At 37.7% G+C, this 15991-nt stretch overlaps 1 protein-coding gene across 10 annotated transcripts in view; it reads right to left on the bottom strand.

Annotated features, from left to right (window-relative positions):
• CEP170 (centrosomal protein 170) overlaps nt 1–15991 on the bottom strand; it is a 131783-nt gene that overhangs the window by 34535 nt on the left and 81257 nt on the right. For all 10 annotated transcript variants that reach the window (XM_023216170.1, XM_023216172.1, XM_023216173.1 and 7 more), the window contains 3 exons: nt 15567–15716; nt 11874–12000; nt 6237–8069 (listed from right to left, as the gene is read on the bottom strand). In XM_023216170.1, coding sequence (XP_023071938.1) covers nt 6237–8069; nt 11874–12000; nt 15567–15716 — 2110 coding nt within the window. The remainder of the gene's footprint in view (nt 1–6236; nt 8070–11873; nt 12001–15566; nt 15717–15991) is intronic.

Raw genomic sequence — 15991 nt, 5'->3', positions numbered from 1 at the left:
CTTTCCATCTCTTTTCATAGGCTGGTTTACCTAGAAGTCAGTAAGAATAGTAAAGCTACTAATAATATCTTTTAAAAGCAATCAGAGGCCGGGTGCGGGGGCTCACGCCTGTAATCCCAGCACTTTGGGACACTGAGGCGGGCGGATCACAAGGGCAGGAGGTCGGGACCCTCCTGGCCAACATGGTGAAACCCCATCTCTACTAAAAACACAAAAATTAGCCAGGCGTGGTGGTGGTGCATGCCTGTAATCCCAGCTACACGGGAGGCTAAGGCAGGAGAATCACATGAACCCAGGAGTCAGAGGTTGCAGTAAGCTGAGATTGCACCACTGCACTCTGGCCTGGTGACAGAGCCAGACTCCGTCTCAAACACAAAAAGAAAAGCAATCAAAAGAATACAGTATATTTTAAAAAGTAAAAGGTAACATCTTTAGGTATGTTTTTTTAAAATTGAGGAGGAGGCCGGGCGCGGTGGCTCACGCCTGTAATCCCAGCACTTTGGGAGGCCGAGACGGGCGGATCACGAGGTCAGGAGGTCAAGACCATCCTGGCTAACACGATGAAACCCCGTCTCTACTAAAAAATACAAAAATCTAGCTGGGCGAGGTGGTGGGAGCCTGTAGTCCCAGCTACTCGGGAGGCTGAGGCAGGAGAATGGCATGAACCCGGGAGGCGGAGCTTGCAGTGAGCTGAGATCCAGCCACTGCACTCCAGCCTGGGCGACAGAGCAAGACTCCGTCTCAAAAAAAAAAAAAAAGGAATACAGCATATTTTGAAAAGTAAAAGGTAACATCTTTAGGTACGTTCTTTTAAAATTGAGGAGGAAACTGGATAAAATAATCAGCATATAGCATAGAAATAAAAATGTGATTAAAAATTATTAAGTAATTAAGAGCTCTCTTTGCCAGTGGAAAACACATCACACACGGTGTACTATGAAGAAAAGCTCCAGTCACCTCGGGACACACTGAGTCTGTGTAACCACGAACAGCAGAGCAGAGACTGAGATGATGGCTACTGGCGGAGAAGGAACTGGGAAAGGGAGTTCAATGCTAGGCCTTTTAACCTGTTATTTCTCAAAGAATTGATTTCAAAACTTTTTCTTTCTTAACATTTGCTTCCAAACTATAGCAGCTACCCAACTTTTTTTTTTTTCCTAAATTCCCTACCACCTGCTAATTAACACCAAAGAAAGTTCAAGTTAAAATATTTTAAATTTTCCCCCATCTACTTATTTCATAGAATTTTGGAACAGAATGACCTTTGACATGAGTCTAAATTATTCCATTTACAGAGAAGAAACAGGCCCAGAGAGGTCTTACCTTGCTAAAATCAAAGTATAAGCCAGGTCTACGGACTCCCAGACTTTAAAACTAATTCTCTGAGATTCCAAGTGTTGTATACATTCTACACTTTTGTTTCCAGTAAGTTTTTTTTTTGAGATGGAGCGTCCGTCTGTCACCTGGGCTGGAGGGCAATGGCGCCATCTCGGCTCACTGCAACCTCCGCCTCCCAGGTTCAAGCGATTCTCCTGCCCTCAGCCTCCAGAGTAGCTGGAATTATAGGCACCTGCCACCATGTCTGGCGAATTTTTGTATTGTTAGTAGAGACGGGGTTTCACCATGTTGGCCACGTTGATCTCGAACTCCTGACCTCAGGTAAACCACCTGCCTCAGCCTCCCAAAGTCCTAGGATTATAGGCATGAGCTGCCGTGCCCAGCCAAGTTGTTTTAAAAAGACATCCTAAATTTCTCATGTAATGATAGTTTTTCTGATTTCTACCTGTGTTGAAGAAAAACGTTCTTTCTTTCTCTTGAATTTTATTCAGCTTAAGTAACAATTTATAAAAATAAATTAGATTTTCTTAATATATTATTAGGCTCATTTGATGGGTTGATATTACTAAGGCATTTAAAGGTGTTTGAAACACCAATCTCTAAGAGACTTATTGGTTAGTAAAGGCCTAGACAGCATATACATTAAAATGAAAGTTCCAAGATAGGCTTGATTAAGCTTGTAGCTAGAGCTACAGCATTCATTACAAAATTTAGTTTTTAATTATAAAATAGGCAACATTCCCTCTTGTATTGTAGTACCAAACTACTATATTCACTGTAAAAACATACTATCATTTATGATGTCTAGAGAATTAAAAAGGAAAAAAAGTTGTTAGTATCGTATTTCTGTGAATGTTCCAATTTCTTTGTTGGCATTAAAATGTGCAACTATAGATTTTGCAAACACTTCAGAAAACACACATTGCATCTTCATACTTTATCAGAATATTTTAGTGGAAAATTACCACAAACATGTTTTGCATGTATATTTATGAGCATGCAGCAATAAGATCAGTTGGGGAGAAAAACTGCTGACAATGCTCTGTTTTGTCCTTTGACCTGAAGAAAGAGTTAATTCAAGCCATGCATGTCCAATATTTAATTTCTACTGCTTATAAATTGTGAAGATTAGAATTGAAAAGGGACAGCAAACAGTCTAAAAAATTTTTAAGGATATTAACATAATGTTTTTATTTTCTAAAAGTGCACTTAAAACATAATGAAAACCAAGTGCTTTATTTTGATAATTCAAGGTCTTTAAATTTAAATATATCTTGCCAAAATAAATCTGGATATCTCAGTTACAACTTGATATCAAGAATCACTAAAGGAGGCCGGGCGCCTGTTAATCCCAGCACTTTGGGAGGCTGAGACAGGAAGACAGACCAGGCTAACCAATATGGTGAAACCTCGTCTCTACTAAAAATACAAAAAATTAGCCGGGCATGGTGGCACACAGCCTGTAATCCCAGCTACTTGGGAGGCTGAGGTAGGAGAATCACTTGAATCCGGGAGGCAGAGGTTGCAGTGAGCCGAGATCATGCCATTACACTCCAGCCTGGGCAGCAAGAGCAAGACTCTGTCTCAAACAAACAAAAAATCATTGAAGGAATGTTTTGGGGAAAAAAAAAACTAGTTAAACTCCTAGAAGCAAATTGCAAATTATATCAGAGAAACATACAGAACTCTTCTCTGAATGCTAAATCTGAGATTTCCAATCTTCTATTTTTATCACACACGTTTCTTTAAAAAAACTTTTTTTTTTTTTTTAATGGAGACAGGGTCTCACTTGTCCCAGGCTGGAATGCAGTAGTGTCATTACAGCTCACTGCAGCCTTCAACTCCTGGGCTCAAGTAATCCTCCAACTTTGCCCTCCCCTAAAATACTGGGATTACAGGCAGGAAACACTGTGCTGGCCTAAAACTATTTTAAAGACATCATCTAAAATATGGAATTGGAAACATTACAGAATTATTTTTACATATCCAATTGGGACAATATCAAAGGTGCTAGGTTCAGATTATTTCCAAAGTCTTTAAAGTTTATACCGTGCACAGCAACACTGATCAGTATGATTTAACATTCTTTTAAGTCATGTTTCAAAAGATAAAAATTTTTTTTCCCATTCAAAATAGTATAATTATCTTAAACAGAAATGTTATAATATCAAAAGTACCTAAATTAGCAAAATCAAACAGGTATGTTTGTTTGTTTGTTTGATGACCTTCTCCATACAGCTATTATAGTATGTTCACACTGAATGAAGGATCCTGGCTACTGTCCTAGATAAGATGTAATACTATAAATGGGTACCTTGAGAGAATCTGAATATACAATCCCAGATTACAATGCGGCTTTATGCTCATAAGGTGGAATAGAGAATACAAACTGGGTAAAACATCAGAATTGCAAAGATTTTAGTAAACAATACCAAAACCTTTCTATTGTATATTGACCTTGCATATACTCCTGATAATAATCCAGTAGATTCCAGCTGTCTTCTGGAAGCCTGCATACAAGTAAACACTCAAACTATTTCTTAGAGCTAGAATAAATATGGCAGAACAACAACAGGCTGGGGGTTAAAAGCCTTTGATTCTCATTCCGCCCCTGCCACAGCCATGTGCCCAGGGCAGGTTATTTCCTCTCTTGACCTCAGTTCCCTTAAGGGAATAACCCTTCTAACTCTTAAATTCCATGATTCTCATTATTTAATATACTGCTAGTAAGTATGAAAAGACCAAAATCATATTCTTCAATTTGTCCTAGGGAATTTCATATACAATTCAAGGTTCTTTTGGACATAGAAAACTGAGTATTTATCAAGTTCTGCATTCAAAGAAGCAGATAATGAAACGTAGCGGGCCGGGCGCGGTGGCTCAAGCCTGTAATCCCAGCACTTTGGGAGGCCGAGACGGGCGGATCACGAGGTCAGAAGATCGAGACCATCCTGGCTAACACGGTGAAACCCCGTCTCTACTAAAAATACAAAAAAAAAACTAGCTGGGCGAGGTGGCGGGCGCCTGTAGTCCCAGCTACTCGGGAGGCTGAGGCAGGAGAATGGCGTAAACCCGGGAGGCGGAGCTTGCAGTGAGCTGAGATCCGGCCACTGCACTCCTCCAGTCCGGGCGACAGAGCAAGACTCTGCCTCAAAAAAAAAAAAAAAAAAAAAAAAGAAAATGAAACGTAGCTTTATATACAGCATCTCACAGTTGTTTCTTAGACTTGCTGAAGTCATCATATTTAGCTTGGCTCTCAAGCCTTATCCTAAATATCAAGGAATAAAACCACATCATGTGTTAAGAGGTACTCCAAGCTACCTGGTAACATAGAAATCATGTTAAGACAGGAAAATACACACATATCTTAATGGAGATGAGGTGATAAAACACGGAGTATAGCAGAAGAAATTTCTTCAGGAAATGCAGCAGAGATGAAATGTGAATTGAAGAAGTAGAACCATAAGCAACAACAGAATGAAAAAAAAAACAACAACAAAATAGTTAGTTTTAAAATATTTGGCAATAAATTTATGAACCACCAACCAAAGCTTCAAGTGTGGAAATGAGGACTGGGGTAATAAGGAAAATGTTGTCTAATTTTTTTTTGGAATCATGATTATATGTTATCCGGCTTCAGCCTACATCTATTTCTACCATAGACAGTGACCATCATTACCAAACCCACTGACTAGCAAAGAGAGAGACAGGTGAATGGAGTGGAGGAAAGCAGCAGTGAAAAGAGGAAGAAAAGTGAAAAAAGTATCATATGCAAAGTACCGTTCCTTTAGGGTCTTGTAGGATATAGTGTGGTAGATGTAAACCAATCAAAACTAAAAAGATGAAATTTCATATCAACTTCCCCTCCACTTTTAACTCAAGACTTAGGGCTCACTGAGATGTCTGCCTACTGAAAATAATCACACATCTGCAAGCCGTTAAAACAGCTGGCCTCCCACACTGGCCTTTGCAGGCACGCCCACATAGGAGGCTCATTATGAAGTAATGAGAACACGCTTACAGGATACAAACAAATATCCACCTCATGACTCTTTGGTCACACATGTCTCTCAAAGGCTTCAGCTCTGAACACAAAGTACGTAAGCAAACAAATATAACAACATCAGTTAAATTCTGGTGGAGAGTAAGTAGTTTTTGTAGTTATCATATTCAATTATACCTAATCACTAGAGTTAAACTATGTAACAGCACTTTGTGAGATAATGCTCATAACCAGTTAAATTTCTACAGCCCAGTTTGGCCAGTATATGCTGAGTGATTCCCCATGAATCCATCTTCTTCCACTGAAATAAATTAAAGGTTAGTTTTCACCTGCTCCAACTATAAACAGATTTAACTTTAAAAAGTATAGGTAAAGTATGTGAGACATTTCAAAATAGGTAGGGAAAAAAAGAACAAAACATTGATTATTTAACTCTGAAAGGAGTAATAAAGCATATGCTGCTTTTCTTCAAGTTCTTAAGGGCTTTGAATTATGTGAGGATATTTAAAGGTTAAACACACGCTTTTAGAAGCACAATGTTAATTCCTATACTTTAAACCAGATAATGCCAGATAATCTAATTTTGACACACACACATCCAAATATATCACCAACTAGAAAATTAAAACTCCTAAATCAGCTCAATGAATTCCTAATTTTGAAATCACTATTTTGCCCCAGGACTTTAATTGGAAGTATATATAACTTCTGACTTTTCCATTTATTATGCTACATAAAACTATTTTATAGAACCTCCCCTGCCACCTCATATATCATAACTTTTGTTTTGAATGAGTATCTTGGAAAGACAACTAGACACTTAATTTTTTTTTTAAAAAAGGAACCCCAAAATATACAACATGCTAATGCTATTAGAAATCTGGATCCAATTTACCTGAAGCAGAGCCATGAGCTGAGGTCATACTTTTGACCTTGGAGTCTGAGAGTCGAGAGATACTGTTAGCTCTAATTCTAGGAGAAAATTTATCTGATGGTACTAATCTGGCTCCACTTCTAATGATGGCTTCTGCGGTCCTCGAAGAGGCACTACTTCTAGAAATTGTTGCTTCAGAGTCACTACGAGCTGACAGTGAGCCAAGTCGTGTTCTACGAGGCTGAGCCAATAAATCAATCCGAGAGATGTTACGCCTTCCTGTGGGAGGTTTTGATGTAGAACTTGTTGTGGATACTTCAGAAGCAACAGATGCTTTGTCAGCATCGGCAAGTTCACTGTCTGAAGCTTCACCAAGTCGTGCTCTGCGCAAGAGGGAAGTCCTGGTAGGTCGTGGCCTTGGAAGGGTGGTCGATTTACTGGATGAACCAGATACTACCGGAGAAGTCTTAGATTTCGTTACTTTACTTCCTTCCAGTTTGGAATGTACATGCTCATCAGCTGAGGTAAGTGGAGTCCGTCCATGAGGTTTACAAGAGTAAGTTTCTTGATCAGATGACATAATATCAGAGATGGCAGAATGAGGTACACTAGAGGTTTGATCATCATCGGTTAAGTCTACCGAAGGCTGTCTTATTCTCCCACTGGATTGAACAAATTTACGACCATCTGCTCTTGAACCCACATCTGTGGAACGACTTTTCGTTTTCTTTTCCATTTTTTCCCTAGTACCTGAAGATGATGATTTTGTAACATCTTTGGAAGGAGAACCTGTGGAACACCTATCTTTATAGAGGCTAGTGAAACTCTTTCGCTTTTGGGTTGATTTTCTTTCAGTTTCTCCAGTAACCAGACTGATTGTACTAGCTGTATCTACATCAGATTCTGGTGAAATAGAATTGTCTCTATTATAACTGGGAGTATCTGGTCCTTCATCAGTTTTATTATCTTCACGTAGTTTAGCTTCTAGAAAAGCCATGACTGCTTCTGTGTCTTTTAGAATAAGGGTTGTGTCCATACTAGAATCAGGATCTAAAGACTCACTTCTTTCTCGTATTCTACTTGCAGATGTTAATGCTAAAGAAGAAGGAGTAGAGGAAGTCTGTTTATTTATATGTGGAATAAGTTCTATGGGTATGTTTGGGCTGGGTTTTTCTATAGTGAAGCTCCCTTGTCGCACTAATGACTTGGAGGATTCCTTCTTGTCTCCTCCCTTTGGAGTCTGACTTTTCAGAATTTCCTCAGCTTTTCTTCTCTTGCTCTCACTTTGTGCCACTCTGTCTCCTTTGCTTGTAGAATGTCCTGAATTTTTTTCTGAAGGTTGTGAGTCTTGTTTAAAAGGTTCCTCCCTACATTTATCTGTCTGACCTGAAACATTTTTGGAAGACAATTTAGTAGGTGTCCACTGAGCCTCCTCCCTTTGTTCTTGTTGTTGAAGTTTTGCTAATGTTTGCTTTACCAAAGAAGTTTCCTTATCAGTTTCATTTTTCTCCTTTCCAGGAGCAGAGCCGCCTAAGTGAAGTAGGGTTTTATTATCTCCACCAGTTTTGAGAGTCTCTCCATTTACTGCCCTGTTCATTTTACTCGAGGGTCTGTCGGCATCTTGTTTATCTTTCTGGTATACCTGTGTAGGTGCTTCTTTCTCCTGAAGTTCTGTGTCTTGTTTTTCTCCTATCTCTGACCTCTGTGTTATAACCTTTGCTCTGTGACTCTCAAGAGACTTTTCTTCATTTGGAAGCTGAGGAAGAGTTCGTCTCCTTCTCTCTCCCTGGATAGCCAAGGAAGTTGCAGAGCCAGTACTTCTCACTATCATGCCAGACTCACTGATCTCTGTCTCTATAAAATAAAAACCACAAAGAGGGAACTGATTAAGACAAAAAAAAATAAATAAAAGGAGCACCCTACAGTTGTCTGTCAGTATCCACGAAGACTGGTTCCAGACCCTTTCTTCCGCCAGGATACCAAATTCCAAGGATGCTTAAGTACCTTATATAAAGTGATGTAGTATTTGTATATAAAGTACTCACACCCTCCCATATACTTTAAATCATGTCTAGATTACTTCTCATACCTACTACAAAGTAAAAGCTATGTAAATAGTTGTTAATACTGTATTGCTTAGTGAATAAGTACAAAAAATAAAGTCTATACACGTTCGGTGGGGATGCGATCATTTCTTTTTCCCTCTCAAATATTTTCAGTCCTCAGGTGAATTCACAGATGCAAAACTCACTAATACAAAACCTATGGGTGCAGAGGGCCAGCTATACTACATTCCATTTTGAGATGTAATTAAAAATGACTTAGCCTAAAAAACAAGTGAGCCAGCATTGTGGCTAAGTAGTTTAAAAAGTAAGTACAATTTCAAGCTGCACAAATAAGCAATTCCTAGAGGAGTCAGGAAGGCCAATTGTATGAGATGAAAATTAGAGTCATCTGATCATTTTTCTCCTTTCATATGTTTAATTTTCTATTTATTAATTGACAAAAATTATGTATCTTTGTGGTGTATAATATGATGTTTGGATACGTGTATAACATTATGGAATGGCTAAGTCAGGCTAATTAACATATCTATTACCTCACATACTTCTCCTTTTTGTGGTGAGAACATTTAAGATCTACTTTCAGCTATTTCAAATATACAATGCATTGTTACTAACTACAGTCATAATGGTATATAAGTGTCATCTGATCTTAAACCTAAATATATTGCTCTTCTTTCCTCTTAATGTGTTTTATAGAAGGAAAGTTCACTGTGTTCATTCTCGCTTTTGTAACCTTCCATCCTTCAGGTTTGCTCAAAAAGCCAGAATCTAACCATTGTAGATTTATACAGAGAATGTCAAATAAACATTGTTTATTTTCTATATTTTCAACTACACAGTAAAGAAGAACAAAATAGATAGTTTTTAAAAAGTATTATCTACTTCAAAGAATGACACTTTTGGATTTCCTAAGTAAAATGAAAAACACAGAGCTTTCACAACATTTCAAAAAAATCTATAGCTGATTAAAAGAATTTTAAAAATTATAAGTATGAAATAGCAGAATTTTCATAGTCAGGACATAGCAAAATTTTATAAATTGAGGAAGTTTTAAATTATAGTCTTCTGGTTATTAATGCCACACATGGAAATACAAAATCCCTTTCCTTTTTTTCAAGTAGAAGCCGATGAGAAAATATATATTTTCATTTTTTCCACGAGAGAATTTGAGAATATTTAAGGATCTTCTTGACTGTTAAAAATGGAATGTATTTCTGAGAAAAGGGAGACATCTTTTCAGGGAAATATAAATTAACATATAAAGCTTTCTAATCCTTTAGGGATAAATGGAGAAAAGATACTAGATACAGCTTCTGTGAGTCCTTTTTTTCTCTTTATAATCCTAAAAGTTCAGCATTTAAATATCGTATCAATACAACGGTTATGATGGAGGAAAATCCTTACTGAACTGATAGATTTAACTTTAATTTAGTCATTAACATGTTATATCTTGTTTTGTTTTTTCTTTCATATGTCTTATCTCCTTAGTACTAACTGAAGCATCTAGAATGTAATGGCTACTTTACCCTTTTGTATTTTTCCAGTATTTCTCATACTGCCCCCTCCTCATATACATTCAATATGTTTAACAAAAACCTTTTATGATTTAAGTGGATTTATCAAGCTTATGTAAATAAGTTCATTTAAATATGATGAATAGAAATGAGATCATGAAAGCTAAGTGGTCTATTATTTTTTATAACAAAGGTAGAACTTTGCTTTTCACAGATAATACTTAATAATTTTATAACAGATTCTTTGGTAAATTTATCTAGCCTTCTCTCTGGTTTCTTTGTTTCCTACACACAGGGTATATGAACCAAATGACTCTGTTCCCTCAAAAGAATTTTTGGTAATACTATCAATAACTTCTAGATTCTAATATAAATAAATGATGTAGCTTTTCTAGTACACTGCTATGTAGCTTCCTCAAATATTTCTAATACTTACAAAATTCTTAAGACAGATTTTTGGGGTGCCACAAGCCTGAGAAAAAACAAATTTCCATTTGCAACCAGAACGAAATTAAGAAAACAGATAAAAACCACGGCCGGGCGCGGTGGCTTAAGCCTGTAATCCCGGCACTTTGCGAGGCCGAGACGGGCGGATCACGAGGTCAGAGATCGAGACCATCCTGGCTAACATGGTGAAACCCTGTCTCTACTAAAAAATACAAAAAACTAGCCGGGCGTGGTGGCGGGCGCCTGTAGTCCCAGCTACTCGGGAGGCTGAGGCAGGAGAATGGCGTAAACCCAGGAGGCGGAGCTTGCAGTGAGCTGAGATCCGGCCACTGCACTCCAGGCTGGGCGATTGAGCGAGACTCCGTCTCAAAAAAAAAAACCACATACAAAATCTCATCGAGGGTCTTTTTGTTTTTTAACTATAAATGGGTATTTATTTTTCAACTTGGATACGTTTTTTATTTTGATTTTTTATTGTAAGTTGACACTGTATATTTGTATATGTTTATGGTGTATAAAATGTTGACCCTAAATACAATGTGAAATAATTAAATCAAGCTACTTAGCATATTCATCACCTCAAAGAGTAAACATTTTTTGTGATGAGAACATCTAAAAGGTACAATACTACACTATTAACTATATTCAACATGCTGTGCAGTAGACCTCAGGAAAAAAACAAGCTGCTTCCTCCTGTCTAGCTGAGATTTTGTACCTTTTGAGCACCATCTCCTTATCCCCCTTTCAGGGTCTTCACTAATGAACAAAATGTAATAATGAAATCCTTGAAGGCAAACAATTTCATTTTGTTTAAATAAATTTCATTTTGTTTGTAATAAAAATCATACTACATAGATTTGTAAGATTATTTTTTTCATTAAATGTATCACATGAAGTAGGCACTCAATAAATATCTGTTGTATTTATGAATGAAATCATTTAGACCTGTCCTCAACTTATTTTTAAATTTTAACTTATATATACAATATTTATATGCTTCATCTACATATGTAATATATACATACACATATATATTATGCTTCATCTACAAATTATTTCCTTATCTTCAGTTAAGATTATACTTTAATGAGAGCTGCATCATTAGTCAAAATCATATCTTAAGATATCAGCATATCAGAAAGAGTAGGAAGAATTTTTATTTAAAAGTAAAAACAAAATTTAAAAACCATTCTTATTTTCAACAGCAGAAATTTACAACTAAAAGGAAAAGTGCCTTGGAATGAACTATTAAATCCAAGCTGGTGTCTGTTCACTTGTCCTTAGGAAGTCTCAACTTATGAAGTCCACAGAATTTCTCAAAAAACAGTTTTATCACTTTGAATTTGTCCCCTGCTTAATATACCTCAAAATATACAATATCTAATAAAAATCAGCGTTTTACTTATACAATAAATTCATATATCAGCATGAGAATATGTGAATATGTTTATTTAGGTTTAACTTACTTCTTACTATATAGATTTGGCTTGTTTTTATAATAACAACTGATACATGATTCGCAAAAAACAGAAGGAAAGAGTAAGAGAGAGAGAGAGAAATGGCGAAAGAGAAGAAAAAAGGGATAAAGAATGAAAGGGAGGAAGAATGAAAGAGAGAAAGAGAAAGAATACCATTCTCTAAAGGAAGAGGTGCCGAAAATTCCATTATCCTTTCTTCTTGATCATGCCTTGTATGATTGGCAGCCAAACTAGCCCATTGTGAAACCCAACGTTTGCTTCCAGATGAAGATGTGCCTTCCTAAAAGGGAAAAATCAGAAAACGAAATCGTGCAGCCTGGTCATATCTGAGTCTCATGAAAGACAATTTCATGTAGTCACAATAACTTGTCATACAAACCCATAAGTACACCTCACCTTGCTATATTATCATTTATTACATTTTCTCTTACATAAAATAAAAATTCTCTAGAAAATAAAGATTTTCTCTGAAAACAAACTATGTTACTACATGAAACATGTTTCGTTAAATTCTCAATGAAAAATCTCTAGACAAGCCAAGGCTTCATATGAAAACTGTAATGACAACTAGGGAGTGGAAAGCTATGACGGAAACTTTATTTTGAACTAGTTAAAACAAATATTTCATTGAAAGTGTCAGATTTGGGCCGGGCATGGTGGCTGACGCCTGTAATCCGAGTACTTTGGGAGGCTGAGGTGGGCAGATAACGAGGTCAGGAAATTGAGACCATCCTAGCCAATGTGGTGAAACCCTGTCTCTACTAAAAACACAAAAATTAGTTGGGCATGGTGGCGCATGCCTGTAATCCCAGTTACTCGGGAGGCTGAGGCAGGTGAATGGTGTGAACCCAGGAGGTGGAGGTTGCAATGAGCTGAGATTGCGCACTGCACTCCAGCCTGGCAACAGAGCGAGACTTTGTCTCAAAAAGAAAAAAAAAGTGCCAGGTTTAATAGATTAATAATGACAAGCTAAACACTGAAGAAGTGAAGACTTCAAATAGATAAATCACTACATGATTTCAAGAATAGTATGTAAGAAGAGTAAGTATAGGCCAGGTGTGGTTGCTCATGCCTGTAATCCCAGCATTTTGGGAGGCCAAGGCGGGTGGACCACCTGAGGTCAGGAGTTCAAGACCATCCTGGCCAACATAGCGAAACCCTGTCTCTACTAAAAACACAAAAATTAGCCGGGCATGGTGGCATGCACCTGTAGTTCCAGCTACTTATGAAGCTGAGGCAGGGAAATCTCGTGAACCCGGGAGGCGGAGGTTGCAATGAGCTGAGATTGTGCCGCTGCACTCCAGCCCGGGTGACAGAGCGAGACTCTGCCTCAAAAGAAAAAAAAGAAGAATAGTAAGTATAGAGAATGACACACATACAGTGAAGCCTCCTAAGGATACCAAAGCCTGTTGCATCCTTAATCCCATCCAAGGTTTTCTGTTACCTGCCCACACTTCTGAGTAGTGAAGGTGGTACCAGAGCCATGTGGACCATGCTAAGAATACCAACAGTATGAGTGTCACTGACACACGCTTATGTAAAACCATTCTGTGAAGTGTTCTAAATGGCCTGTTAGGTAATTCCTACAGAGGAACCTACTAGGGCTATAGCTTTTGCTTGGCAGGGGTTCAGGGAATAGAGAAGAGAGAAGAGAGTCTATTTAAGTTCACATTTACCAAAACCATTCCTGGGTTACTCAGAATGGCAACATAGTGCCTCAAATAACTATCACCTGCTTTCAGTAAGTAAATTCAACATCTCCTAAAACAGAAACCAGAATTAAAATTCTCCCAATCATGGGTAAATAATGAGCACTAAAATACAGTAATTCCTTTGACAGTTTTCAGGAAGTAGACCATATAAAGAAACAATTTTAACATTAATAAACATATAGGTCTATCTACCTGTATGTAAAAAACAAATCTTATTTATACTTCATACAAATGTAACATTTTATTTATATTTTCTTTATTTACACCTTAAGATTTTCTTTTTATATTTTTTCTTTTATTTTCCATTTTATATTAATTTATATTTGTATGTTACCAATTAGCTTATTTCCTGAGAGACACTACAGCATGAGAGAATGAAAGCTTCCATTGAATGCTAGCTCTTATTATCTGAGTAAATAATAATTCATACTTCTGCCTTAGATACTTTTTTTACATTTATTTTTGACACATCAATGTGGTATGACTTTTTTTTTTTTTTTTTTTTGAGACGGAGTCTTGCTCTGTCACCCAGGCTGGAGTGCAGTGGCCGGATCTCAACTCACTGCAAGCTCCGCCTCCCGGGTTTACGTCATTCTCCTGCCTCAGTCTCCCGAGTAGCTGGGACTACAGGCCCCCGCCTCCTCGCCCGGCTAGTTTTTTTGTGTTTTTTTAAAGTAGAGACGGGGTTTCACCGTGTTAGCCAGGATGGTCTTGATCTCCTGACCTCATGATCCGCCCGTCTAGGCCTCCCAAAGTGCTGGGATTAGAGGGTTGAGCCACCGCGCCCGGCTGTATGAAATTCTAATATCATTTCTGATAAAGGTAAAAAACATTTGTTAAGTGCATAAATCTCAGGCAAGTACTACGCTGGATGCTTTATATACTTCATTAAATTCTCTATAAACAGATTTTATCGAAAATGCCATTTGTGTAGATGAGAAAACAGAAGATAAGGGAGAAGTGACTGATTCAAAAGCTCTGAGCTAAAAGTGGCAGCTCTGGGTCAGATCATTCTAGCTCTACTATACATACTGACTCTGTAATTATCGTAACCAAGCCATCCTTAATTAATTTCACATTATTCTAATTATATCCTGGGCTGTACTATATTTGCAGTTACTGAGGTATATAAATTATATCTATTAGGCAGTGCCCCGTGCATGTTTCCTGGTATGATATAAAGGAAACATATACTTCCAAGAAAGCATAAGCAGCATATGTTTCTTGTTTTTTTTTTTTTTTTTTTTTTTTTGAGACGGAGTCTGACTCTGTCGCCCAGGCTGGAGTGCGGTGGCCGGATCTCAGCTCACTGCAAGCTCCGCCTCCCGGGTTTACGCCATTCTCCTGCCTCCGCCTCCCGAGTAGCTGGGACTACAGGCGCCCGCCACCTCGCCCGGCTAATTTTTTGTATTTTTTAGTAGAGACGGGGTTTCACCATGTTAGCCAGGATGGTCTCGATCTCCTGACCTCGTGATCCACCCGTCTCAGCCTCCCAAAGTGCTGGGATTACAGGCTTGAGCCACCGCGCCCGGCCATGTTTCTTGTTTTATCTCATAATGCCAATCAGAACCATGAGCATACAGCTCATTAACTGCTTATTGAAACATAATATTTTCCTCATTGACAAAAGAATATTTTTAAAACTTAATAAAAATTAAAGTTGAATTACTATAAAATTGCTTTAGGCTTTCATTAGAAAATAAATTTGTAAAAATTTAGTTTTTAGAAGCATTTTATAAGGATATACATTAATTGCTTAAAATAATGTAATTTACAAATGATAAGAATTCAGACTGGGTGCGGTGGCTCACGCCTGTAATCCTCACAATTTGGGAGGCTCAGGTGGGTGGATCACTTGAGGTCAGGAGTTCGAGACTAGCCTGACCAACATGGTAAAACCCTGTCTCTACTAAAAATACGAAATTAGCCGGGCATGGCAGTGCACATCTACAATCACAGCTACTTGGGAGGCTGAAGCAGGAGAATCACTTGAACTCAGACGGCAGAGGTTGCAGTGAGCCAAGATCGTGCCATTGCACTGCAGCCTGGGCAACAGAGTAAAACTCCATCTTGGACCAAAAAAAAAGAATTTACACTTTATGCATACAAATAGGTACAAAGAAGAGATGTATACCTCTGAGTGGTGAAATCCAGATGTAGTTAGTGGTTTTCTTTCTTCCATTACTGCTGCAGCAGAACTGAGAGCCCAATCTTTTATTAGATCTTTATGTTTTTCATTGATAATAGGCCTATTATAATCCTGATTGTCATCTACTCCAAACACCTAGAGGCAAAAATTATTTTATAAATGAAAATGAAAAGTCTGAGCATAAGATTAATATGTGAATAATATAATTAACTTCAGAGGCAAATAAAAATATTCTGCTTAATTTTAATAGTTAATTTCAAAACTAAGGAAAACTTCTTGAATGACAGTAACAGCTAATCGTGATAGCTGGGAAGGAAAGCAGGCAGACACAGCTTATGTGAAAGTAATTATCCTTTTTTCTTTTCTCTTTTTTTCTAGACAGAGTTTCACTCTTGTTGCCCAGGCTGGAG

Source organism: Piliocolobus tephrosceles, chromosome 1 (assembly GCF_002776525.5).
Source record: "Piliocolobus tephrosceles isolate RC106 chromosome 1, ASM277652v3, whole genome shotgun sequence".
In the NCBI taxonomy this organism is placed as follows: domain Eukaryota; kingdom Metazoa; phylum Chordata; class Mammalia; order Primates; family Cercopithecidae; genus Piliocolobus; species Piliocolobus tephrosceles.
The sequence above is the reverse complement of the archived record's forward strand: the minus strand, read 5'-3'. Positions and strand labels throughout refer to the sequence as shown.